Source organism: Pogona vitticeps, chromosome 2 (genome assembly GCF_051106095.1).
Source record: "Pogona vitticeps strain Pit_001003342236 chromosome 2, PviZW2.1, whole genome shotgun sequence".
Classification (NCBI taxonomy): Eukaryota; Metazoa; Chordata; class Lepidosauria; order Squamata; family Agamidae; genus Pogona; species Pogona vitticeps.
Genome location: NC_135784.1, coordinates 135,598,245 through 135,624,689, shown reverse-complemented (window position 1 = coordinate 135,624,689; position 26,445 = coordinate 135,598,245). Strand labels below are relative to the sequence as shown.

Genomic DNA, 26,445 nt, shown 5'->3' with positions numbered 1-26,445 from the left:
GATAGGGTGGACATGTTTCAGATTCGTTCAGACAATAAATTTGATATTTAATGCAGTGTCTCATATTCAGAGAATCCCAGCTTACATTTTTTGAAAAGCAAAATTCTAGTTCTCACTGGGGGACTGTAGAAGCTTGGAAATATATAGGAAATGTCAGATAAAAACCCAGAGCCACTCTCACAGAATGTCCTAAGAGGCTTTGATATTATTATCTCTTTTTCAGTTTCCATGTCAGTTATTCCCAGTTCCTGAGCCTTAAATGAAACTGAATACATTTGTACAGTTGAAATCCCTGGAATTTAAGTATTACCCTATGGAGGGCTGTTTTTTTCCCCCAGAGCAAAAAGGAAACATGGATCAAGTTGGAAGTTTAATACAGGAATAAAAGAGCAGCTGTTTGGGTTCATGCTGTTTCTCAGACCACAAGAAATTCTGCCATTTCCCCTTCGACCCCATTTCATCTCCCTCCAGAATCCGTAGACAGAGGTTATGCTGGGGGTTGAGCAAGGTTCCCCCTAAGGTGTGCATGTGTGCATACAACTCAGCGCCCCCACGTGGTCTTCCTCCTTCTCTGCGCACCCACAGTGATCCTTTTCAGCCCCTTTGGTTCTGGTCACAATGAAATCCTGCATGAGGGGGGGGAAGCGGGGTGGGCGGTGGAATCGCACACGCAAGGGGCAGAGCCCCGCCTAGTTGGGCTGAAAATTAGAAGGGATGTTGGTGTTAAGTATGATTCATCCCCTCTTCTCATAGCAATTTCACAGCAGCAGACACACATTATCCTGTGGAAGTTCTATTAACCCCATAGTACTGGAGTGAAGTTTTGAGATAGTTTGCAGGGAGTGGAGGGAACATGGAGAAAACAAGGAGGGTTATGTAGTAGGAGTGGCCCACTGGTGATTGGTGGGCATGTGCTGGATTGACCGGCCAAGGAAGCAGTTCCTCCAGAGCTCCAGTTTGGCCCGCTGATAATTAGCTTTTAATAGCATTGGATTGTATGCATCTCCTGGACTCTTTTGTTAGGCATGCCATTTAAACTGCAATGGTGAGGTGCCTTTCCTCTGGCTATGAATTGTCTGTTGTTCACAAGGTTGCTGTCAACCTCCTGTCTTTGATCTTATCACACAGCAATGTATGTTATAAGCAGTGTTTCCAAAAATGGGCTTGGGTAACGATATGCTATGATGCAAGCAAAACATACAAGCCATATGGGCTGAAAACACCGTTCTGTTAACCATCATCCCTGGATGGACATAATTGTGAAATCAGTGTCCCCCAAGTGTCCCAGAAGAGAGCTCCAATTCTGCAAGAATGGAAGTGAGTATCAAGGTATGTTCTCTCTGAGGTGGTGGGGGCCAAAAAAAAATATGTGAGAAAACGTTGGACAACACAGGAGAAGGAAGAGCATGAAATGAATGGGTTCTAACTGGGTGCGGTCACAAGTTAAAAGCACTGGCCAATCTGGACATGCCAGTGGTCTGTACGACAGTCCTAGATTCCAAAAAATGCAGGCAGATGCCTACTTCCCCTGTTTCCCTACCAGTGGCCCCAGCACCAACACTCACCACTTCATAGTGGCCATATTGTGCAGAAAGATGCAATGGGATCTGTCCATCCAACGATGCCGTGTTGACGGAAGCGGCCGCTCTCAGTAGCAGGCGCACTGGCTCCACTTTCCCTTGCCAGGCAGCATAGTGTAGTGGTCGCATTCCTGTAGGGAGAAAGTGATTAGAAAGAAGAAACACAGAAAAGAATTCAGATTTAACCACGCCTAAAGTAAATCTGCTGCGATTAAAATGACCAGTTTAAAGCCCTATTCATTTCAATGGGTCCGCTCTGGTAAAAGATGTGGAAGAAACAGGCTGCGTGGTATATGAACCACAGGGGTACATAATGAGGAACAGGGCTAATAAAGCAAAAATATTATGCCTCACCAGTTCCCTTCTCAAATCTTTGGCCAGACATAGTAGTAAGGCGGGAACTTATAAGTTGCGTTATTCTAGTCAAAGCAGAAGTCTCTTTTCTTTATGAAGGAAACTGTATTTCTTCTGGGGGAACTGTTCGCTATCAATATAGACTTTTGACTCCATTAAGTAAGGAGCAGGTATTGTGCCATTCCCTCACACTGCTGGCTAGGACAACAGCATGGAGGATTTCCCTCCGTCTTGAAGAGAGCAAGAAGAATGCTTACCATTGATATCCTTAATATCCACGGTGGCCTGTGCTTCCAGCAGCAGGGAGATTAGTTCTAGGCTCCCAACCAGGGCCGCATGGTGCAGTGCTGAAAACCTGAGAACAGAGGAGAGAAGAGAACAATTTGCTGGTGCATACACCAGGGGCCTCCTAATTTTACACCCCAGTCCTCCCAATTGGGAGTCATTGTTAGCCACATCTAAGCTCAGACTCCGATATCTCAGAGCCACACAACAGTGGCATCGAAGGTCTCAGATTGCCTGTAACTACATGGATGTTGTTGTCTCAAACCTCCAAATGTGGGGTTAACAGCACTATGGCACACCTTCCGCATCAACCCTCATGGGCTGTCATGGAAGGGAAACTGTGGAGAACCTTGGCTGAACTGTGACTCCAACAGCCATTACAGGAACCATGAGGCAAGCTTTGAACACCCTTGTCCAGTTCAGGGGCAAGTGTGTTGGATGAGGTCCCTGGAGAGAGACGAAAGTTCAAATCACCCAGTTTTCTAGGTGTCCTTGATTCAGTCCCTGTATTTTTCAGACTAATGTACCTCACAGGGACATGGTAGAGACAATCAGCCATGCAGTATATCTTACGCTCTTTGGAGAAAGGATAAGATATAAATCCAATCAATTAAAAAAAAAAACACCACAGGCTAGCATGTTGCTCCCAGTCACCTACATCTATTTCTCTTCAGTCATCTGAGGAAACTATTGTTCCGTCATCTTCTTTCCCTGCTGTGCCCTAGAACTTTAGTTGTGTTACCTCACTGAACAAAATGATACAGCTTCTATTGATTTTCCCTTCCAGCCTGCCCCTTAAACATCCACTTACCTGAAAACTATCTAGCGAGCAGCAGGACTGTATGAGGAGGAGAGTGAGAAGACGTAACACTGGCTGCTAGGCCATTGCTCATTCCAGGCTGTTCACTTACAATCTCAGCAGGCACTTCATCAAACACCTTTCTTTTAGACTGTACCAAGCTGGTAATCTGGTCTCCCAATTTCTTTTCCCAAATCTGTGTGTTCCTAAGAAATTACCCCCTTCCCCTGCCATCCCATCCTCCTGATCCTTTAGGTCTGGTGTCAGTATCTCTTCCTACGCTTGGCAAAAGGAGTCATGTTTGCACATCTTCCCAGATCTGACAGACAAAAATGAAAGAGACTATAGTATCGTCTTTATAATATTCTGGGAAATAGGGATGTTCTGAAGTAACAGACATCTGTTTGGCTCTCCGAACCTCTCAGTTTCCAAAATAAGGGACAGTTTTTCAAAGTAGGGAGCATTCCCTAAAATAAGGGGCATCTGGCCATTCCAGTTCTTTGTGAATCATGGATTCTGACAACTTTCCAGCATGGGTTGGACAAGCCCAAAATACTTAACGACACATCCCTCTTTCCTGCCTTTTGCAGTAACCCAGCTGTTTCTGAAACTGATCTTTTCTTCAGAGATTTCACTGTATAGCCTTACAGGTGGGAAGGCTCTTGTTGTTTCTGGGTGACAGGCAACAATTCCTATCGGCTCTGTTCCCGGACCATATGACTGTGGGCCTTGGCTATGTTTTCCCTTGGTGTCTCTGCTTTCTTGATGGGTATATATTCTTTGTGTAGGAAGACATGAAATTACCCAGAGCAGCATGCCTAATGCTAGTGGGCAACGCAATAGAGTCCTCCTGTTCCATTTTAAAGAAACTGCATGCAAGGAGAAGACCTGAAAGTGCAACTTTTCTAATTGCTACCCCATTCTATAAAAGGATATCAAACTTGTGCCATGCCACTTTTAAAGGCACAGGCGATCCTTCTGCAGCTGCTACTCAATCTTGGCAAGGGGGAGGTGACTGGCATTTTAATTTCTTTTTAAAGAGGTGGGGAAATGGTGATAAAACCCCACAGGCAAAAAGTAAGCCTTGTGAGTCAGTAGTTACAAGGGTTGTCTGAGCATAACTGAAAAAAATAACACTGTGGGCCTGCTGGCAGACAACAAGCTACTCATCAAGGAGTCCATCTCTTCCCCAGCCCCATCTCCCGAACTTGCCCTGAGGATGGCAGTCTCTCTCTCCCATCAGGCTGCGGTCCGAGTACGCCAGGCCACAGAGAATGAATAGAGCCTGTGTTTCTGATCTGTGAAAGAGGCTTGTTTACCCAGAGTCCCCCCCCCACTTCCACTTTCTGCCTTTCCCTTGCTCTGCACCGATGCCATTCATTCAAAGGGTAGGAAACCAGCCCTGAAGATGGCAAGAGAGACCCTGGAGCCTTCAAAGCAGGGACATTGTCCCCAGCAAAGCTTGGAAAATGCAGAGCAGCTCCATCACAGCCCCTGGAATTATTGGGTTCCGATTGCCAGTCAGAGCAGATTGTCCCATATGCCTGTTACAGACACTAAGGAAGTCTCTCTCTCTCTCTCTCTCTCTCTCTGTGTTTCTGTCCCTTCCTCCCTCTCCCTCTCCCCCCCCCCCTTCTCTCTCTCTCACACACACATTTTAAAAGATTTCATGAAAGCCGGATTGGGAGGCAGAGAAGGGGTGAGAAAATGTAAAGATCACACTGTGACCCTGGGCTTCTGCAGTGTGGCATAGTAATATCAACACAAGACCAAAAACATAAGCAACACCAAAACACATTAAATGCGTAAGGTATTCGGCAGTTATTCACTCAGAGAAAGCTTGCCTGAGGAGAAAGGTCTTTGCCTGCTTGTGGAGGGACAGTAAAAATGGGGTCCAGTCTACTTTCCTGTGGGGAGGAAGTTCCAGAGTAGTGACAGAGAAGGCTCTCTTTCCCGTGTCCCCACCAAATGCACCTGTAAGGGTGGTGGGGCCGAGAGAAATCATCAAGATCACTTGATGATCTTAACAGTCAAGCAGGTCCATAAAGGGAGATGGGATCCTTGAGATAACTTGGGCCCAAGCCATTTAGAGCTTTATAGGTTAGGACCATCTCTCTGAATTTTGCCCAGAAATGGATCGGCAGCCAGTGGAATTGTGTGGTCCCTGTTTCCAGCTCCAGTTAGCAATCTGCCTGCTATGTTTTGGACCTGCTGAAGTTTCCTGACACTTTCCATAGGCAGCACCACATAGAGTGTGTTGCATCAATCCACCTGGGATGTAACTAAAGCACTGTCAAATCAGACCTCTCCAGGAATGGGCGAATTAGCTGGCTCGCTAATTTTAAGTGTGCAAAAGCACTCCTAGCAATAGCCAAAACCTGGGCATCTAGATTCAAGCAGGAATCCAAGAGTACTTCCAGGCTGTGCACCTGGGTTTTCAGGGGGAGTGTCACTCCATCCAGCACAGGATGTGACCAGCAGCACCTCTGCCTTGTCTGGATTATATTTCGGCTTAGTCACCTTCACCCAGTTCATTACTGACACCAGACACTGATCTAGAGACAAAAGAGCTTCCTCAGATTTCGATGGCAAGGGGAGATACGGATGGGTGAATACTGGTCACAGAGAACCCCCAAACTATGGATTTATTTAATATGTAGATGTTAAATAAAATACGAGACAAAACAGAACCCCGAGGGACCCCGCAGGCCAGCTGCCAGGGCGTTGAACAGGAATCCCCCAGCACCGCCTTCTGAGTTCGCTTCTCTAGGAAGGCCCTGAGTCATTGTAAAACAGAACCTCCAAGTCCCAGTCCAGAGAAAAAGTTACTTTTTATAGACTTACTACTCCCAGAATTTTTCAGCCCACCAAGCAGTGGCATAATGGCTGGGGAATGTTTGGAAATTTCAGTTTAAAACTGTATATTATTGTAGGGTTTAACACTGAGTGAGGGATGAATAACAGCCAGCTGAGGGCAGAAAAAGGAAGGGAAAAGCCCTGGCGTGTAATGGCAACAATACCAGCAGGGGAGGCCTTTTTCTTGGCCCCAGGCGGTTGGCTAGCAGTCACCTCACGCTATGCCTCTGCTTGCAGGCGCCTGGATGCTCCAATTATCCCCAGGGCAACCTCTGTGCAAGAAGAAGGGGGATCCCTGCAGCCCTGAGGAGACTGCCCTGAAGCTCTCAGAGGGGACGGGGCCCAGGCAACAGGCAGGCCCAAAGAGCGCTGAGGCTGAGAGAGCTGGAGAGGGTGGCCTTTGCCATTGCCTAGCAGGGGTAGGAGGCAACCCGCATGGGACCCTAAACACTTAAGAGGCTGCCATGCCCGTCCTCCCAGTTAACATTCTCCAGGGCAAGAAAAGCAAGCAATCAGAGGAAGCTTTCTACTCTGTGGGGCTAAAAGGAAGACTTTTCGGTCCTGCCACCCTACTATTTTTGTGTCGCCACCTTGTTTTTTCTGCCACAATCCCTGCTATCTGTAATACAAGAATAACAGCCAGAAATTCAACACAAGCAGTGCTAAGTAGGAAAAACCCACTCTGCTATCATGCTTGTGTTAGACAGGGAAGGGAAATTATGCCAAATCCACAAATAGTGCACCTTCTGTATCTGAAATCTGGGGTATAAATGCAGCAGCAGCAGCAACAACAACAGTGTTGCAAATTCACTTTACAGGCTCATAAATGGCATACTTGAGAATTGCAAAGCTAGTGACCTTGTGTGTGTGTGTGTGTGTGTGTGTAATATTGATATACTAATTGTGTCTATTATTGTACACTAATTGGTATTGTTTTTACTTATCAATTAGCTTTTGGGGACTGCAGTCTGTTTCATTAGATGCGTGATTCATTAAGTGGGCTGCACTCCACAAAATCTTGTGCTAGATAGAATTTGTTAGTCTACCAAGGTGCCACAAGACTTTTTGCTGATTTTGCTGCAGTGGAACTACTTTCATCTCCCTCCATCCTTCAAACACCGTTTGCAGGGCACTTCCAAGAGTCCAGAGTGCTTCTCATGCATAATGTAGCTGTAGCCTCATGATGGAAGTCACTGTTCCTATCTCCCCATACATATTGCAGATGGGGGCGGGGGGGAGAATAGTGTTTGCCTAAGGCAGCTTAGTGAGTTTATAGCAGAGGTGAAAATCAAACCAGGTATTTCCCTTATTGGGAGCTGAGTCTCTTGGCCCCACTTCACCAGTGTAATAAGGCAACAGCTGGAAGTCTCATGACAAACATCTTCCACAGAGTACACAGTATGGAGTATGTCTGTTCAAAATTACTGTGTGCATGTAAGTGTGTTTTGTTCTGTCAAGTCAGAACTGAATTACCACAACCCTAACAGAGCTTTCAAGGTAAGTGAGATATACAAGGAGTGGTTTTTACAAGTTCCACTCCCTCAGTGAGCTTTCATGGTTAAGTGGGGATTTGAACTCTGTTCTCCAGAGTCCATCACTTTATCCACTACACCACACTGGGAATCACTCAAAATTCCTGGCTCCTCCTAATTCTTTGGAAACAGGACTGCAGTCCCAGTGAATTACAGTTTGACTATTGAAGTCATTCATGACAAGTGCTGTCATTATGATTGACTCTTCACTCCCTCCATCAACTTAAGATCTCCAGGTTTAGTAAGCAAGCACCTAGTTGTTATTGTTAGCCATTACCACTTGAGTGAATCTTGACTGCCCATTTTTTTTCCTGCATTGTGGCTGTTCCAAAACTCCAGAATTCAGTATGTGATGAAACTTTAGGGTATAAAATTCTGGCAAAATCCCTAAACTACATTTCTTGGATTGCTCCTTTGCACAGACCATATTTGGCTCAGAATCTGGACCATTCTTTGTCCTTTCAAATAGCACTGGAGTCTGACAGAGCCACTTTCATGTAAGGGTGACTGGTGGGAGCAAATCAGAGCATATCACACCAGTTCTGGCTTGCCAGTACTAGTTACCCGTTGTATCAAGCTCAAGGTTTTAACTCCTAGGTATAAAGCGCTCCACAGTTTGGGACCACATTACTTGTTGGAGCATCTGACTCCAATACTGCCATCTGCCTGACCTACGAGATCTTCCCAGATCAGGCTCCCCCTTGTGATCATCCCAAGGAGAGCCTGAAAGTCCTCTACTAGAGGCAGGGCCTTCTCTGCGTTGACCCCACTTTTAAGGAATCAGTTTCTGAAGGAGCTATGCCTGGCTCCCTCCCTTTTGACCTTCAGAAGAAAACATAAGTCCTTTCTTTTTAGGGAAGCCTTCCATACTGAGACAGGTTGCTATATTTTTTCTTTTCTTCTCTTTTTCAATCACTTGTCCTGCTACTGTACGTTGTAAACTGTTTTTACCCCCTTGGGTTACTTATATTATATCATGAGTGTTTTCAGTGTGCTTGGATTTTATTTGTTAAACTGCCCAGAATAGTGCTCTCACACTAATAGGGCAGTATATAAATAGAATAAAATCAATAAATAACCCTCAGAAAATCTGTGGGAGAAGAAGGCAATTGTCTCTCATAAAATAACTGGGGAGGAAGACAACAACTGGGGAGCAAACGTTTTGCTATATGTTTATATAAGAATATGGTAAAGTAACATCAAAAACGGAAGCATAGGAACGTATACTGTTAGTTAAGCAGCATTAGCTAAATTTTAATGCATGCTATGACCTTAATCCACATTGATTTCTTGTCAGGGTTTGCGGAGCTACTGTACTTTTCTAAGAATGGGGTTAGCAGATAATATTTTTCTCAGCAGGTAATAAGTCACTGCCCTGCTGAGAAAAACTGCCGACCTCAAACGACCTTGATGCAAATTTTACTTTAGCCTTCCACAACCTGGGTCCCTTTAGATATCTTGGCCTATCCAGGCTTCCTCACCCTGGCATCCTCCAGAGGTGTTGCCCTGTAAGCCAGTGATCCCCAACCTTGGGCCTCCAGATGTTCTTGGACTACAACTCCCATAAGCCTTCACCACCACTTCTACTGGCCAGGATTTCTGGGAAATGAAGTCCAAGAACATCTGGAGCCCAAGGTTGGGGACCACTGCTGTAAGTGCATCGCCCACAACCCACAAGCCCAATGCCTGTGCTAGCCGAGAGGTGATGGGAATGGTAGTCTAAGTCATCAGGAAGGTGCTGCATTGGGACAATTGCTCTGTTCCATTAGCTCAGTAATGTATACGTCTTGCAGTTTAAGGATTTGGCCCTGTATCTTTAAGGGTCTGGTCTCCTGTGCTATTCTTGGCTTTTGGATTTTTGTCTTGAAAGGACTGGTTCAAGGTCTTGAAAGGACTGGTTCAAGGTCACACAACAAGTCAGAAGTGGAGCAGTGAACTGAAGTCAGGAAGAGAGGAGACCCTCAATCCCTGCAATGAATAACAGGTGTATCATTCCTCCAACTCATCAATGTTTTTATCACTGTTTTAGTACATACCCATCCACATCCTGGTAGTTCACGTTCATCCGTTTTGTTGACCCCAGGAGTTCTAGAGAAAAATAAGGAGATGAGTGGGGGGAAAAGAAATGGGTCAGTTCAGGATTCTGTGGAACATCTTGACTAAATCTGCATGACTAAATACAGAGTTCAAATAAACACTGGGCAGTTTTCATATGCACGCTATCTCCCTTACTGTTCTATAGAAATAAAATGGGTTGGGCAGTACCTTGATTAGATCACTGAAAAGTTGCACAGAAGGTAAGCTTTAGAGTGAAGACAGGATACAATTTGAGCTTATGGCAAGTAGTAGTTAAAAAAAGGGGTCAGATGTGATGTTCTTGGCTCATGACGTTAGACTTCTGGAAAAGCAAAATGAAGGTTGAGATTCTACATGAGATGGAAGTGACATAGGTATCAGTTTTCAAGTTTGGAAGATCTTGTCGATGAAGAGAGGAAAGCCTGTAAACTGATATCTTTTTTACCTTTATCTAATGTGGAATTTCAAACTCTACGTTGCTTTCACAGCAGTCTGGCTTCATAAGCCATGAGCATGACATCTGACCCAATTTGAGAATTATTTTCCTTAAATCCAAGTTTTATACCATCCTTGATTAAGAATTCTGTAGAACTTGGAAGATAATTTCCTTTGTAACTTTTAAATCATCCAGTTAGAGTATTGCACAACCAAGAGCTTTGTTTCTGAATGCATCACACAACCACTTTATGTATTCTCTATTCCATGAATCTGCAACTCCACGTAAAAGAAAAAAAATATTTTGACCACAAACATTGGGTGCTTCCAAGTCAGAAATCTGTGATACAAGCTGAAATGAAAGCATTAACACTTTTTGCAAATCATCATCATCTTCCTCATGTGGCCCTTTTCAGGGTTTTCTGGGTAGAAAATACTCAGAAGTGATAAATATAGAGACTGGAATTAAGTGATTTCCATCACAAAAGCTGAATTCACTGTAGGATATTGGAAAATGAACACATTATTTTTTTTTGCCTACTTTTACATTCAGAATTTCTTTACTTTCTCACACAGACGTTGGAGCAAATTTATAGTCGCCCTGGAAATTATGTTAAATGCAGTCCTGCCTGAATCTTTTCCATGAAAAAAGGATGACATTCCTTTTTTGACCCACTCTGCCTGTCATTGGTGGTTGGAATGTGTCACCAAAGAAAGAAGCCAGGAGGCATCGATTCGTGCAGAAATTCCATGGGCTAATTTAGAAATAGAGGTGCAAGTCTAGATATACTTTTAGTAACGTACGCCAATGTCTAACCATAGCGGTGAGGAAGACTGTGACCTGCTGACCAATCAGCCTGCTCTGCTACCAAAGAACAATTTCAAGGACCTTGCTCACCCTTATTGTGGTTCTCCATCTCTACATTGGACAGCCTTCCATCAGAGGGTTCTCCTCTGCAAAGCAGGACACATTGTCCACCCATACGTACTTCAGACCCACCTTGCAACGCACAGGACAGTGCCTGACCCATTCCTTCAGCTTCTTCTCCTTTTTCTTTCCAGCTCCATCAACACTGCCTTCTACACATCCTTCTCCATCGGCACCAGCCCGGTGCGTACTTCCTTCTCCACTTCCCCATTCCCCAGCATGGCTGCTGCCATCACCAAACTCTTCCCATCTCCAGAACCTATTCAACTGGTTGCGTGACTTCCACAGAACCAGGAGAATTCTGCCTCTTTCTCCATTGCTACTGAGCTGTGGGGCAGTGCCCCCTTTTTCCTTTGCCTGTCTGGACATCCGTCCTTTTATAAACTGGTGCCCAAAGAAGTGTAGGGCTGGGACATTTGGTTTCCACCTCTCTGCCACCTACCCACTGCCAGGAAAAAGCCCACAGACGAAATGGCTGGCATTTTTGCTTCACAGGCACAAGACGGAAGGGTCCTGAGGCAGTGAATGCAGCCATTGTATCTGCCTGACATTCCCTCCATTTTGCCCAGCCCCCAGAACCTCAATTTTCTAAATAGCCCAGGGCCTAAGGAGGTCTCCACAATGAAGAGGACCTTTCTACATTTCTAAATGTATGCAAGCTTCTCCAGCTTATCTTCTCTTTCCTTTAAGCTGAAGCCAACTTAATTATTTTCTTCCACATAATAATGAGGCCTTTTATTCAGCAATCTGCTTGCAAAATAGCAGGAGTCAACAGACAGGATGGAGAGTCATAGGTGGAAAGCACAAGGATTACCAAACTAATATACATGGGGGGGGTTAAACTCTCTATAAACCCTTATATATATATGCCCAACTGGCTCAGAAAAGGTTGAGGAGTATATATATATATCCTCAACCTATATATCCTCAAACTTTCCTCAGAAATTGCAGTTCTGCCAACTGGCTCAGAAAAGGTTGAGAAGTGCTGTTTCTTTGCTCTGATATATATTTTGGTGGCCAGTCACAAAAAAGTCATTTTCCAAGGCAAATTGGTGAGGCCAAAACAAAGTACAGTGGACCCTTGACTTACAGACGGCTTGACTTACAGACTTTTTGAGTTACAGACTTCTCTGGCCGCAAAATTTAGGTTTGACTTGCAGACTGAGATTTGACTTACAGACCAGAAAAAAACCAAAATGGAACAAAAACGGCCTGTTACGGGATTAATTGGTTTTCAATGCACTGTAAGTCAATGGAGACTTGACTTACAGACTTTTTGACTTGAGAACCGCCTTCCAATACAGATTAAGTTCTCAAGTCAAGACCCCACTGTAACTTTGAGCCTGAACACAAGTGGGAGGGAGGGGCTGAGATCTGCAACACAAAACAATTACTGTACTTCTCTCGCCATCCTTTTCATATACAGCAAATTAACACTAAGTGCAGTGAAAATGGACATAGCCAAGAGAGTACAGGCAGCAATGGAGACTAAGCCCCAAATTCCAAATCACATGTTTGTCATCACAAATTTTGGCACAATGATGTGGGCGTTTCACATAAGGCAGACTTTCTTCAGGGAGACACAGAGGAACCTATACGGGACAGTCATACAATCCCAAACAAAGTCCATGCCCAATACCTCCCACCAAGTCAAGCAGACTGACATACACACTACATCAACTGCTATCAAACAAAACAGCCAACCTGTACAGCATGGTTTTGTCCACTAGTTTTCTGCGTAACTTTTGTTCCTGAACTGCTGGGCATAATTCAAAAAAGAAGCACAGGGCTTTGATTGTCTGCTGTTTTTATTTCCTTACAGGGTCCAAATTATTCACAAAAGGGTGCGGAAGAACGCCATGCTGCTTTGCAGCATGTCAGTCTCTGAATAGAATTTTTAAAAACATAACATTATTATTATTATTTTAAATAAAGTGTGAGAGAGGGAGCCTGAAAGGTGTCAAGGGAGGTACAGAGGAGGTACAGTATAGTAAACTGGGATGTAAGGAGAATTTAAAAGATCAAGGAAATAAGGAGAAAAGAAGGAGGGGGAAGACAGATGGCAGACAAATGCAAATAGAATAAAAAACTCTATGATCATTTAATACTTGTATTTATCACCAGTCCCTTATAATATGAGAATAAACATTATCTTCTTGCAAATATTTTTGAAAATTAATATTTTTGTCCCAAAAGATCTCTAAAATGCCAGGAATTTTTTTTTGTTTCCCCGCAGATACTACTGATTTTCCAGTTTAAATTATTGGGCTGGTTATATCATGAAATCAGTTCCCACAGAGCTCCAAGTGGGTCCATTAATAAGTACAGTAGTTTTTAGTAGCTATTGGTAGCCAACTACCATGTTGTCTAAACTCACAAAGAGAATATGGCTCAATAAGAAGCTGATAGCATACACCAAGATCCAGGTCTATAGAGCCTGTGTCCTGAGCACACTCCTGTACTGCAGTGAGTCCTGGACCCTTCATGCACGGCAGGAGAGGAAGCTCAACACCTTCCATATGCATTGTCTCTGATGCATTTTTGGTATCACCTGGCAGGACAAAGTTACAAATAGAGTAGTCCTAGATCGAGCTGGAATTTTCAGCATGTATACATTACTGAAACAGTGACGTCTACATTGGCTTGGGCATGTCATGATGGTCGGATTCCAAAAGATCTCCTGTATGGAAAATTAGTGCAGGGAAATCACCCCAGAGGGAGACCACAGCTGCGATACAAGGATATCTGCAAGCAGGATCTGAAGGCCTTAGAAATGGACCTCAACAGATGGGAAACCTTGACATCTGAGCGTTCAGCCTGGAGGCAGGTGGTGCAGCACAGCCTCTCCCAGTTTGAAGAGACACTCATCCAGCAGGCCGAGGCAAAGAGGCAGTCCCGAAACCAGCAAAATCAGGGAGCTGGACAAGGGACAGATTGTATTTGTCTTCAGTGTGGAAGGGATTGTCACACTCAAATTGGCCTCCTCAGCCACACTAGATGCTGTTCCAAGTCCTCCATAGAGAGCACGTTACCATAGTCTCTCGAGACTGAAGGATGCCTACTTGAGTAACATACAAAGATCTGAGCTGGATTTGATCTGTTATTCTACAACTTGCTTACTAACACTGCAGAGGTGCTCTTTTGTCTTCCAAGGTGATTAGGCACCCTCCATGAAGATATATCTGGCCTCATTTTAAAAAAGCCATCCATGCAAATAGTCACTGCAGTAACCTTCAAAGTGCCCCATCTTCCTCTGCTTTACTTGGGGGGAGGAACATTTTACGGGGGTTAGAGCTGCAGTGGATGGATGTGATAGGAGGTTAAAATGGAGCTGAGGCTAAAGATTAAAGGCTTTGGGATCAGAGTTGGAGGTGAATGACCTTGCAGAAAGAGAAAGGCAGTATGGTTCTGACTGCTAGAATTTGAGGACAAACCACATGGATTGACCTCCAGGGGCATCTGAATGGCTACACAGCCTGCTAGATTAGGGTGTTCCCTGGCCCATTTCATTCAACAAGGTAATTCGAATCATCACAGACACTACAGCCTAGCCAGGCAAATGTGTTGGGCCTAGAGTATTGCCTCCTCCTGTCTTTGGTTGCCAGGAGGATGCTGGCTAACAAGATGCACTGCATAGAGGGGAATAGATTTGGGGGTCCAACTGGAGAGGTAGAGCAAGGAAGGCTGAACAAGAGGCAGGCTCAATGACACAGATAAGGCTGAAAAGAAAACCAGCATCATTGTGATTTTCCTAGGGCTAATCAAAATGTTTTGCAAAACTATTTCTGTTTTAATGGAAAACTATTTATGAGGAGTTGATGACATAATGTGTGTGACAGACAAACTCCTTGGAGCTTCTCCATCTCCCTGACACAGCAGAAACTGGGGAGGTCTAAATGGAATCAGTATAAATAGGTATTTTAAGGATATTTTCATCTTCCAAAGTGCCAGAGAAGAGACTGGATAAAACTGTCCTTCCTTCACGAATATGCTCCCAAGGGTAAGGCATGCACACACACACACCCTCTGCCACCACTGTTCAGCTGAGCGTAACAGAACCTAGGTGCTAAAAGCTAAGGAAGTTTTATTTAGAGAAGATTCATTTTTCACATAAGGTGATTCCAATGAGTCACTGTACTAGCAAATAAGTGTGACAGATTGGCCATAAGGGTAATCCAAATGCAGGGGGAAAGCTTCACCCAATGGATTTCCGCTTACCACCCAGCTGTCAAAGCCACAGAAGTCAAGGAAGGAAGAAAGCTTCCAGAGGAATGATCTGGGTTGTTCGAGACTCATTTCTTATATGATTTTTCCAAGGAAGGTGCCAGTAGAATAAAAGGTAGTGGTCTTCTGGAGAGATCTCTTATTTCTGAGTTTGAGTGACAGGTAATCGGTGCTGTGTTATCTCCTATTTTTTAGTTACTGCCTTGGCTCAAGCTGCTCTTTAGAGTTACCACCAGGCTTACTAGGTCTGATGGGAGTTGTAGGCTAATACATCTGGAGGGTCCTAGGTTCTGGAACAGTTTTGATGGATCTTCTCTACTCAATTAATAGTAACCCAACCTGTTGTGGATATTTGACAAGAAAACACAGGACAGAACGCCTAACAAACCATTCTAGGTCGACCTCACTATAGAGCAGTGGCTCTCAACCTTGGGTTCCTAGATGTTCTTGGATTAAAACTCCCAGAAGCCTTCACCACTAGCTGTGCTGGCCTGGATTTCTGGGAATTGTAGTCCAAGGACATCTGAGGACTCAAGGTTGGGAATAACTGGTATAGAGGTTGATACCATTCTCAGCAGGTGGCACTTGGACATTTAAATGCTCCTTATCGGCATTAACAAAATGTATACTTTCTGTCAAAAACCCTGCTACTGTATTTGTATATGGGCCTTTTTTGGGGTTTTTTTTCCTTGGGACCTTGTTCCATCAAAGCTTTTGAAAATCCTTGATAAAACATGAATTAATAAGTGAAAATTTAAATCCCTCTCGGGAAAGTAAGTCAGAGAATTTGCCCTCATTTTACTGGTGGGTAAACTGGGACAGACGGAAAAAAAAGATGAAATAGTTTGTTTCCAATCTCAGGAATTAAAAAAAAAGCAGAGTGATCTGAGGCGAGAACCCAGATGCCACGACTCCAAGGACCTTATATAAGGAGAGGGAAGGGAGGAGTAAAGGATATTTTTAATGAAAAAATCATGCAGTTATATAATCAATAATTTAAATTCCTGTGAAAATGGCAATAAATATTATTGGTCAGTGTGTTCTTTTTAATCCAATTATGGGGCAGCTCTTCATTGCAAGAAGCTGTAATAAAAATATAAAGAATCCTCTGTTTCCTCCACTCACGCAATGCAACATTGTGAAAAAGCTCTGAACTCGTGCAAGAAAATAAATTAGTACCTTGTTGTTCCAGTCCTGCTCCTTCTAACAGGAGAGTATCTGACTTCTGCAACAGCAAGCCAGAGATTGGACAGAATTTTGCTGAGGGAGCTTTATGTTGTACTGGATTTCAAGAGAATTCTGACCAATCTGTTACTATCACTCACTGTTGTTGAAATCTTTCTCTTTCTGTATGTACATGTGCACGTGTATGTGCAGGTACACACACACACACACACACACTTTATTATGTTCGTTCTGCAGTTTGTTATTTACCCTTGCTCTACTCTGGAGAGATCGGTGAAGGCGCAAATTAACAACTGGGCCAAGGCTACCACATGGAAACAAAACACCTAGATCAGATAGTTGAGCACACTGTACATATTAATTCAAAACATGTTCCTACAAATAAGTTGTTGACAAAAAGAGACGATATAGGTCAGGATCCAACAATGTCATTCTGCTGCTGACAGAACTAGTTGTGTCAGCACAATGAAAAAGAGAGAAACCTGCCTTCCCCAGTCATCCCTGCCCCCTTCAGTCTGCTGGGAAAGGGGCTAGTGAAACCACATGGAACAGATTTTTCAGATAGCACAGAAGGCTGTGGGAAGAAGGACAGAAGGAGGAATTGTTGTGCAGAACTGCAATATTGGAGTTAACCCACATTTTTGGAGTTTCCTGGAGGTAAATAGTAGCTAACGGCTACCGTTAGCTGGGAATAAGTCTCACTGAGCTCAGAGGGGCCTAGTTTCCCATAGACAGGTATAATGTTGCACTGACAATGATTATTCTGTATAAGCTCTGTTGATCCATGTGAATCTAAATAACCTTGTGCGTGAGTTTTTGTGAAGTTTATCTTAAGTGCGGACAATGATAATTAAGTCTTGTGGCACCGGAAAGACCAAAATGTTTAGCTTGAAGTATGCTTCCATAACTTTTAGCCCACTTCATGGTACATTTAACGAAGTGGGCTATCCGCTAAAATAAAATGTTCAATAAGTATTGTTTACTGCAACAAACCACTGGAGTGGTGGTGGTGATGATGTCGCATCAAGTCACTTCTAACTTAGGGTGGCCTGGCATACATGGCTATCTTTAGGAAAATGAGTAATGATGTGGTAGCCCTCTTGCTGGTGTCCAAAAACGGGTCACTTGATGGGGCTTCTTTTGAGGACATTTTGAAAACTTCAGCTGCCTCAACACGGTCAGCTTCAGGAATAAGGGAATGGAAGCAAGTTTCCTCTCTGTGAAAACAATGGCATAAGCTTCAGATTTGTTTCTAAGCACAATTTAGAATGCAAGGTCTGATTTCTAAAACCCAAAATAAGGTTGGGCCCAAATTACCGAAGGGAATGACTCTTTCATTATCAGCACCCAACCCTATCAATCAGCCTTTCCCCCCCAAACCTATGTCTTGCCAGAGTTTTCCATTGCCAGTATCCCTGACCGCTGGCCTTGCCAGTTGAGCCAAGATGACCCACAATAGTCTCTACTATCTAGAAGAATTCAGTTTGAGGAGGGTCGGAGGCTTAGACCCTCTAGAGAGGGATCGTGTTCCAAGTACCACTTTTGCATGAAATCAATTTATTAGGAACAAAGAACAGGACTGGGTTATTTTGTGTTTGTTTGTTTAGCAGTCTGTTCCCTTCAAAGTCCCTACTCATGAGAAACCTACCAAGCGAACTACATCCTCACTTTCCACAAATGAGACAAGATGTTCCAAATCCCAAAGATTTTTGGAAAGAGTGGTGAATTGTTATCTCATCTGTACACTCAGATTTTACTGCATATTCAAATTTTAAACTTCACAGGGATTCTGAGCAGTATTCAGTCTACTATTTCATAGATATGTCTGTTAAAGTATTTGCAACTTTGCATGCTGCCTTTAGCAGGTTTGGTTGGAAGGGACCTTTCTGGGCTGGATCGTCAATCTATCCAGCAATAACCAACAGTTTCCTCCTGCCTCTGAATTCAAAGAAAGCCCTGCCTCTCTGCTCAGTTCTTTTCTCCTCTTTTGTCTGTTGGCAATCAGGAATCTGTTGAAGTCTCTTGCTGCTTCATTGGATTCATGTTTGTCAGTTTGCTGCTTGATTTGTTCATTTGTACGCATATAAACTTTTTATTCTTTCTCCTACTAATGTTTCAGAGTGAATTACTGAAATTGTACATGCCATTTAATGAGGAAGGGTGAACTTTAAGCTATTTTGCTCTTTGAATCCGGTCATTTCTATTATGCAGCTAGAGTAATTTAACAAAACATCTGAAACTCTGCACAATGTTTGCATTTTATTTGTTCTGTTATCTATTTAACAAACTACAAATAAAGAACTATGTGGTGCGGCAAGGATTTTTTTGTATTAAGAACATTGGCAAATAGCAGCCGTGTGTGTGTGTGTGTGTGTGCGCACGTGTAATATCAACCCATTTCTTTGCTAATGCTACCCATCTCTTCAGATGCAGCTGTAGGATACTGGTAGCCTATTTCCTTTACTCGTAAAGCACAAGAACAGACTTCAGGTTTACTGCACATACATTACCTATTCTTTTGTAAGCTACTTTGAAAACCTTTGGGGTTATACCCTAGTATATAAATGCCTTCAAAAGAAATACAGTAGCACGATGCAGATGAGATCCTAGGTTTTCTGCAAGTGCCAATGACAGAAGCTACACCAAACTGCTGTATGGTTTTGTTCTGGTCTTTTTCATCCATGTTGGCAGATTAAACAAAACATTACATAGACACCTCAAACGTTTACCACAGCTGCCCATGTGCCCTTGCAGCTTTTGCTAAAGTGGATGTGTGAATGCCAATGAAATCAGATAGGCTGTTGTGTGTACTTAAAACAGTAAATTGCTACTGACAATGGGCTTTTTAATACCCTTGCAACAGTGTGCAGAAAGTCCACTGTGAACACCGGTCTGTGCATATGATCTGCGTTCACATAACGTCTTCACAGTCTAGTGCTGGTGTGGCGCAACATCATTATACCCATTATTCTACCCAAATTTACTGATGGTTAAAGAACAGGGAAAATGTTAAAGTTCTTGTCTGTTTTTTTTTTTGTTTTTTTTAAAGTAAAGATGTCCTCTACATTCCTCACTGAAAATTATGCATTCCTCTCCATTAGATGGAAACTCAGAAAAGATACATTTTGGGCTACAATGGTTATCATGTCTTGGGGGCTCTGGGAGTTGTTGCCCAAAATGTAACTTTTCTAAGCTCTACATTAGTTGAACAAGGATTAGGAAAAACCCCTGAAATTAACCATGGGTGCTTTGGACTTGAGAGCCCAGGAAATGAAACAGGAGAACATTCAGTTGTCTGACAAAGTCTCCTATGGACATGGAAGTTAGAGAAACTAAAGGAGAGGACCCCCTGCCTCTGTTTTGCACAATAGACCCAGCAGAGATAGACAACTACAACTGTGGTTTAAAAATAACAGCGCCTGCTGCTTCTACCTTTTATGATACCCCACTAGGCCAGCTCAAAATAAGGTTCTCGCTGCAGTCTTATAATACATGTGGGAGCAAACTCACTTCTGAGATGTCACTGCAGCGAGGCTTACCTGCAACCACTCTGTCCTTGTGGAATCTGCAAGGTTGGTTTCTGGGCCCAAATAACGAACCACCACATATTTTAGGGACAATGCCTCCCAATTCAAGGAATATTAGACATTGCTCTCACAGACTGCAAGGGCTCCCTCTCGTGGCAAAAGCTCAATCGTATGCGATGCCTTTTTTACCTCAGAATTGTCATGCTTAACTAATAGCTACAACCTGAAAACACATCAAATGCCAGCCGAATGCTTGTTGATGTTGGTGGGGTGAGGATATATAATGACGTGCCATGTGTCCCTTTGCCTTAGGCACGTTCAGGCAATTTCAGTAGGTTTCACTTCTCTGAGCCTGGGAGAAGCGAAGCTTGTTAAACATGTTCCCTTCTGCACAATTATTGGAGCCCCTGCTCCCCACAGAAGGTGGCCTCTCAAAGAAGCTATGGCGCAAGTTGACCCTCATGCAAAGGGTCTCCGTGTGCACACATTTCCAAAGTATTCATCCAGTATGGATATATTTCTGGAAGGCATGTGAGGACAAAGTAAGAAGCCATTGTACATGAATAATATAGTTGGATCCATGGCAGATCAGATGAAGCACCACCCCTTTCATATGAGGAGCAACCACAGGTAAAATGGAAAGTGTTATTTCTCCCATCTCTGGGAGTAACACTTGAAGCAGGAAAACCTTATGTTAGTATCCTGTAACAACAACAATAAAAACAAGGGCAAGATCAAGATAATCACCAAACTAATTTCAGCAACTGGGATAATTCCAAAATCTTATGTCCAGTGAATGATAACATATAGAAAGGTCAGTGCCACGCACTGTCTAGAAACCCAACATTTCTCTTATAGTCCAGCCTTCTACTTCCAGGAGCAGCCAGATGCACACACTGTGAAACTCACAAGCAGAACAAAAAGGTACTACCTATCCTCTGTTATTTCCTACCCCCAGCGTCACCCTCAATCTTTCTTCAGAGAGAAAATGTCTCTGTCTTAGTGAGAGAAGGTAAATAAGGTGAAAGTGAAGTCTATCCTTCATGAACTTGCAGTCTTGAATAGAAAACATAAAGGCTGACCGTGTAGGCCAGCAGAAAAACTGAAGGTGTGCTGATACTACAAAACCCCCCATCATCCCCATCCAGCCAGGGGGAAACAGTCCCACACCTGCAAGGTGGCCAGATGTCAGGAGGCTAGCCCCGATGGTAACTGATGCTTTCCCAGTCAGAAGGGCCAGCTTCAAAGTAAATATAAAGGCACCTCTGGGTCTCCTTCTCTCCCCGCCGCTCCCCCCTCGCTCTCACTCCTCTAGTCTTTCATTGCTTCACAACAGACGGAGGGACACAAGGAACTCCATGGACGGTGATGTCATGGTCTGCAACAAGAGCAAGGCTATGGAGCACAGCCCATGGCAGAGAGGCCAGTTTCCACTCCTCCTCCCTGCTCCCTGTCCATATACATGGGGAGGGAAGGGGAGGGGGAAAGGGGGAGACACTTGGCTTCTTCCTTTCAAAACTGCTAGGCAAGGAGGTTTTGTTCTCAGCCACATTTCTTTCAGGCAAAGGATTTAACAGAGACTGACAAGGGAAGAAGATGAAGGGAAGTCTGTTTCTACCCTGGGCTTTAAAACTTCCCCATTCAATGGCAGCGTTGGGTTATCTGCAATACAGTACTAGGATGACTCCTTGTCTAAGATTCAGCAGTCAAAAGGGGGCTGAATTTTCTCGTGGGACAGCAGCACCAGAATCTCTGCTGAACTCAATGGGTGGTCCCCTTGCCTCAGTCTGTCCAATCTGTAAAGTGGAAAAGTTGCAGTACATCCAAGGCCTCCATGCTGCTGAACCAGGAAACAGAGTGCAGATGCATATTAAAGCACAGGTGCATATTAAAAGAGTACACAGAGAGAGACACACAGACACACATACACAACACAGGGGTAGGTATATTAATAAGAGAGCTCTGCTAAACATTTCTGGCAATAATAATAGAAGCACAAATAATACGTGTGTGGAACATAGTCCAGCTCAAGAATTTGAGATAAGAAGTCTGAATAAATGGGGGTAGCAGGAAACCTTTGTACTGTTGACCTCTCTAGAAGCATAATCAACTTTTAAACCAAGAGGGGAACTGGGAGGTAGATTTTCAACCCCAGTGCTGCTGAAATTCAGTGGCTTGCAACAAAGCAAAGCAGAGCAGAGCAAAACCCAAAACCTGGGGAAAGGGGCACAGGTACTCTTGCCGTCCCCCACCTTCCCCCCTCTTGACATTTTCACCCCCGTTTCTGAGCATGTCAACCAACCCCTTTCATCCTGTAGGATTCCACTGCTGTCGTTCATTCTTTCATGCTCCTTATACCTTCTCTGCCCTTTGCCCTGTTCTAGTGAGAAGGCCCAAGAAGCTACACTCCTTTTTGCCATTCTAGTGACCTCCTCTGTCCCAGATCTTGCTGGGCCCAGCAGATTCCCACGGAGATATTGTGGAGCGTGGGGCAAAAAGCCGCAATACAGGCCTTTGTTGACCCCACTCTTCCCTCCAGCATTGCTATTTGAGAGGTGTGGCACTGCTTTCCAAGACCACAAGGCTTGGTCTGGGAAGCAGCTACAGAGCTTGTGGCTTGTATGTGCGCTGGCGAGTGACCCAGGGTGTTTTGTGATGTGGTTGCCTGACCTTTCCAAAGGACGTCACAGGCCTCAGCTGGTTGCCTGTAACTTCCCAATGCCAGTTATACCAATTAAACTGAACCTTATCCAGATCAGATTCCTTCTTGGGTAGAGAGCACCAGGCTTGAAGCTACAGGGGGGTGGAGGTGGAAGTGCAGTCATTCATATCTAAAGCCCTGAAGCAAAACAGAGATGCCAGTGTATTCCATGCATCCACATATGGAGGAGGATGCTTGCCTGCTCTGCTTGATGTTCTAATGCACACAACTTTCACAAGGTAATAAACGGGCGAAGCACTGTAGCCGTCAAAGGTTGTCATAGGACAAGGAGGCAAGGGACAATGGAATGGAGAAGGGCAGTTGGAATAATTCTATTAGTTGTTTGTTTTGATAAATTTTTCGCTGATATCTACAAAGGACAATTTGTACTTGGAGGTCCTGGAACTCTGGAGGAAGGGCAGGGGAACCAAAAACCATGTGTAATGGATGTTTAATAAATTGGTTATATCTTCATAATTATTTTAGGCTGTAGCTCTATGCTGGGAATAAGTGGGACATAATCCGAAAAGGACATGGTCAGGATTGCACTGTTTATTTGCATATTTTATTATGACTAAACTTACTTTAGTTTTTATAATCTTTTGTCCAAGATGCAGGAGCAACTACGTTGGCTATTTATCCCCTAATTTATGCCAGACTGGCCACAGGTGAAATCAAAGTAACACCCAGTGACTACATGATGTAAGGCTCAACATGCAGAAGCCTGCTGTGGAATTGACTCTTTCGAGCAGTGAATGGTGCTTTTTTTGTTCTGCCAACAGGCGTGGTTTAAATTTGTTCTGATCTGGCTGATATCACTTTTGTCCACTTTCTGTAATCATGTGATTGCATGATCCGATGCAAAGGGACACTTGTGGGGGTGTCCCTTCCCATCAACTGGGTGCCCTTAAGTCTCCACACAGTGTCTTTTGAAGAAAATTTAAAAAAAGGTTTCAACTCAGCACTGGAACAGACATCACTAGGACACTTAGAAGAACAATTAAAAAAGAGGTGGAAGAGAGTTGCCAATTAGCACCTTATTAGAACCTTAAGGCAGCTTCTGCTTTTGCTGCTCCATGGAAACAGAGCTCTCGGCCTCCATCCTGCTGTGTCCTGCAAACTGTCATCTGGATGGTTCCACAGATTCACTCCCGGGGAAACTTGATATGATAAACTGCGAATACACTGCTGATTAAATTATATTTTTCCTGCTGTGTAGTCACACCCTGAGTTGATAGGTGGGTGCGGTTATGGGTTGAACTGCATTGCACGGGATGGAGGGAGCAAGTTAGGGGGCAGCCATCAAAGTTCCTTTGGCTACTCCTGCCCTTCCCAGAAGCACCTGCCTGGGCACACTGAGCACAGAATGCTGGCCTTTGGGCTGATCCAGATGGGCTCCTCTTGTACTCTCTGCAAGTTCTCTACACAACCAGGCCTCAAGTACACTCGGGTATCAGCCATGTCCAGGTGTTACCATGTTGGCCGTTGGGGTGTGTACCCTTCTGCCCATAGATTGCTGAAGGGAATTCAGGGCCGCATGCCCTTTGCCCATGTTCCCAAGGTGAACTCTTATTTACCTTCTTTCACGGTACTGCCTTGTTGCCAAAGGCAGGCATGTTTCTGCTTCACACCTGTGACACAAGGCAGGGCAAAGCAGAGCGATGGGTTGGTGCTGTGTGGGCACGCTCAGCTCCATGAGTCACACGCTGCTCCTGCCAACTGCCCCAAAGGCTAACTTGGTACTGCCCACATGTAGCACTTTTGAAGGTGGGAAGCATATGGATGGATGGATATGTGTGTGTGTGTGTGTGTGTGTGTGTGTGTGTGTGTGTGTGTGTGTGTGTGTGTGTGTGTGTGTGTGTGTGTGTGTGTGTGTGTGTGTGTGTGTGTGTGTGTGTGTGTGTGTGTGTGTGTGTGTGTGTGTGTGTGTGTGTGTGTGTGTGTGTGTAGCTTAGTTTGTTATGGGAGATAATTCAAATCCAGCAAGTAGCAATTTCTTTTTTTAAAAAAAAAAATCCAGTTATTTGTAAAACTCAGAAGCTAAACAGTTACAAACATGCCTACGTAGCTGAAACCTTTGATTACAAACTGCTGGAAAGAGAACATATTTCTCCTTAGACACATTTGTAAAAGCTCCAAATTCTCATCTTGCTGCCACACCCTGCTTTTAGTCAGTTGTTGGCACTAAACATAGTTTGCGAGATATACCTGGCCTGGCCACCCTTCCCTTTCTCCCACTAATGAACAACAGATTCGCTGGGAATAAGGGAGAAAAATCCTTGTCCACTGCAACTTGGACACAAAGCTCTGTAATTCTGACTTGTGTTTGCTGCCAGTGTTATGCCCCCCCCTCTGTATGTGTGTTACCTTTTGGACTAGATGCCCACAATCTTCCAGTAGCATGGTCATGTTGGTGTCAAATTCGGGGAATTGTAGTAAAAAAAATACCAAAACAAAACAAAGTGGTAAACTTGTAAAGCTCCGATTCTTTGCAGACGTGAAGACAGATTTATCAGGGTGACTGGCAGGATGAATCTGCCCTCCCTTGACTGTGGGAGGAGTTCCAACGGATTGATGGAGACGAGGAATTTCAGAGACAAACATGGCAAGGCTCCCAGGAACTAATAATGAGCATGCCAGGGGAAAAGTTGTTATGAAGTCCTGAAGAATGCCAGCGCGCATCATTACTAGCTAAGCAACAAGTTTCTCCCTGAACTCTCCAGTTCATTTTTTCTGTGTCTGCTTTGATTGGGCTGGAGACCTAAGTGCTGACATTTTCCTAACCCCTGCAATCACTGAAAAATCCATTGTGCTTTCCAAACCCTATCAAAATGTTACACCTAAGGGGCCAAGGGGCAGGCACCTATTTTCTCCTACTTTACCCTAGGATTTCTTCTTATGAGACTTTGAAGCAAGTCTCTGTTCTCTCCGTTTTCTTTTGATCTGCCTACTCCACAGCCTGAGGTGATCGTTAAGTGCAAGTTTAAGTCAACTCTCTTTTTGTTTTGCTCTGCAAACAGTGGTTTGTAATAGCATGAACTGAGAACAGACAAGTGCAGTACTACTGCAACTGCTGTATACTTCGGCCTGGATCAAGTTCCTAAATCTGCACAGTGGGTTCAAAGTTCTAAACCAGAGCTTGCGAAGGAAGTTAGTTTTTCAAATCAGTGTCCAGAATCATCCAACTCATGTGGCCAGTAGCCATGATGGCTGAGGATTCCGGTAGCCCAGTGGTTCCCAACCTTGGCTCCCCAGATGTTCTTGAACTACAACTCCCTGAAATCCTGGCCAGCACAGGAAGTGGTGAAGGCTTTAGTGAGTTTTAGTCCAAGAACATCTGCAGGTTGGGAACTACAGTCAGGCAGCCAAAAAAGAGAGAAGATTTTCTGAGCTCTATGCTAAAAACACACAGAGAAGGTTGCAAGCAGCATTTCTCCAGTCTTCTTGTAATCTCAGATCCTAAGGCTATGCCTGAAACATCACAACTCCAAAGCTTCATTTGTCAGTGTGTGACATGTGCCAATACACAATCAAGCTGTGCAATGGTGGTACAGTTCAGCATTTGGTTTTCCAGATGTTTTAGAACTCCAGTTCCCAGAGACCCAGCTAACATGACAAAGTAGGGGATTGTGACAATGGAGTACAAAACATCTTTGGAGTCAAGGATTCTTCTTGCTGCAGATCCTGGGAGATTTGCATCTGCATTGTTTAAGTCTACAGTGGGGATGCTGGCATTAGACTGGCCTCTATCCCTAGAAGAAATGCTATATCAACCACCAGTATCATGCCTTCTAAAACTGGTGGCCCCTCAAAAACAGCCATTGTTTTGGTGGTATGCAGTGCCTTAATCTCCAGAGATGTTTGCTGAAGACTACCTTTGTGATCTGTAACTACTAAGTCCCTAACTTAGCTGGCTAAGGAATTACCCACATCCACATTCTACATCCCAGTCTTTTCCATCCA

At 44.1% G+C, this 26,445-nt stretch overlaps 1 protein-coding gene across 5 annotated transcripts in view; it reads right to left on the bottom strand.

The window, feature by feature from the left end:
• CASKIN2 (CASK interacting protein 2) overlaps positions 1-26,445 on the bottom strand; it is a 125,120-nt gene that overhangs the window by 25,303 nt on the left and 73,372 nt on the right. For all 5 annotated transcript variants that reach the window (XM_072990550.2, XM_078386037.1, XM_078386038.1 and 2 more), the window contains exons 3-5: positions 9,443-9,494; positions 2,192-2,289; positions 1,566-1,711 (exon numbers count right to left, since the gene is read on the bottom strand). In XM_072990550.2, coding sequence (XP_072846651.2) covers positions 1,566-1,711; positions 2,192-2,289; positions 9,443-9,494 — 296 coding nt within the window. The remainder of the gene's footprint in view (positions 1-1,565; positions 1,712-2,191; positions 2,290-9,442; positions 9,495-26,445) is intronic.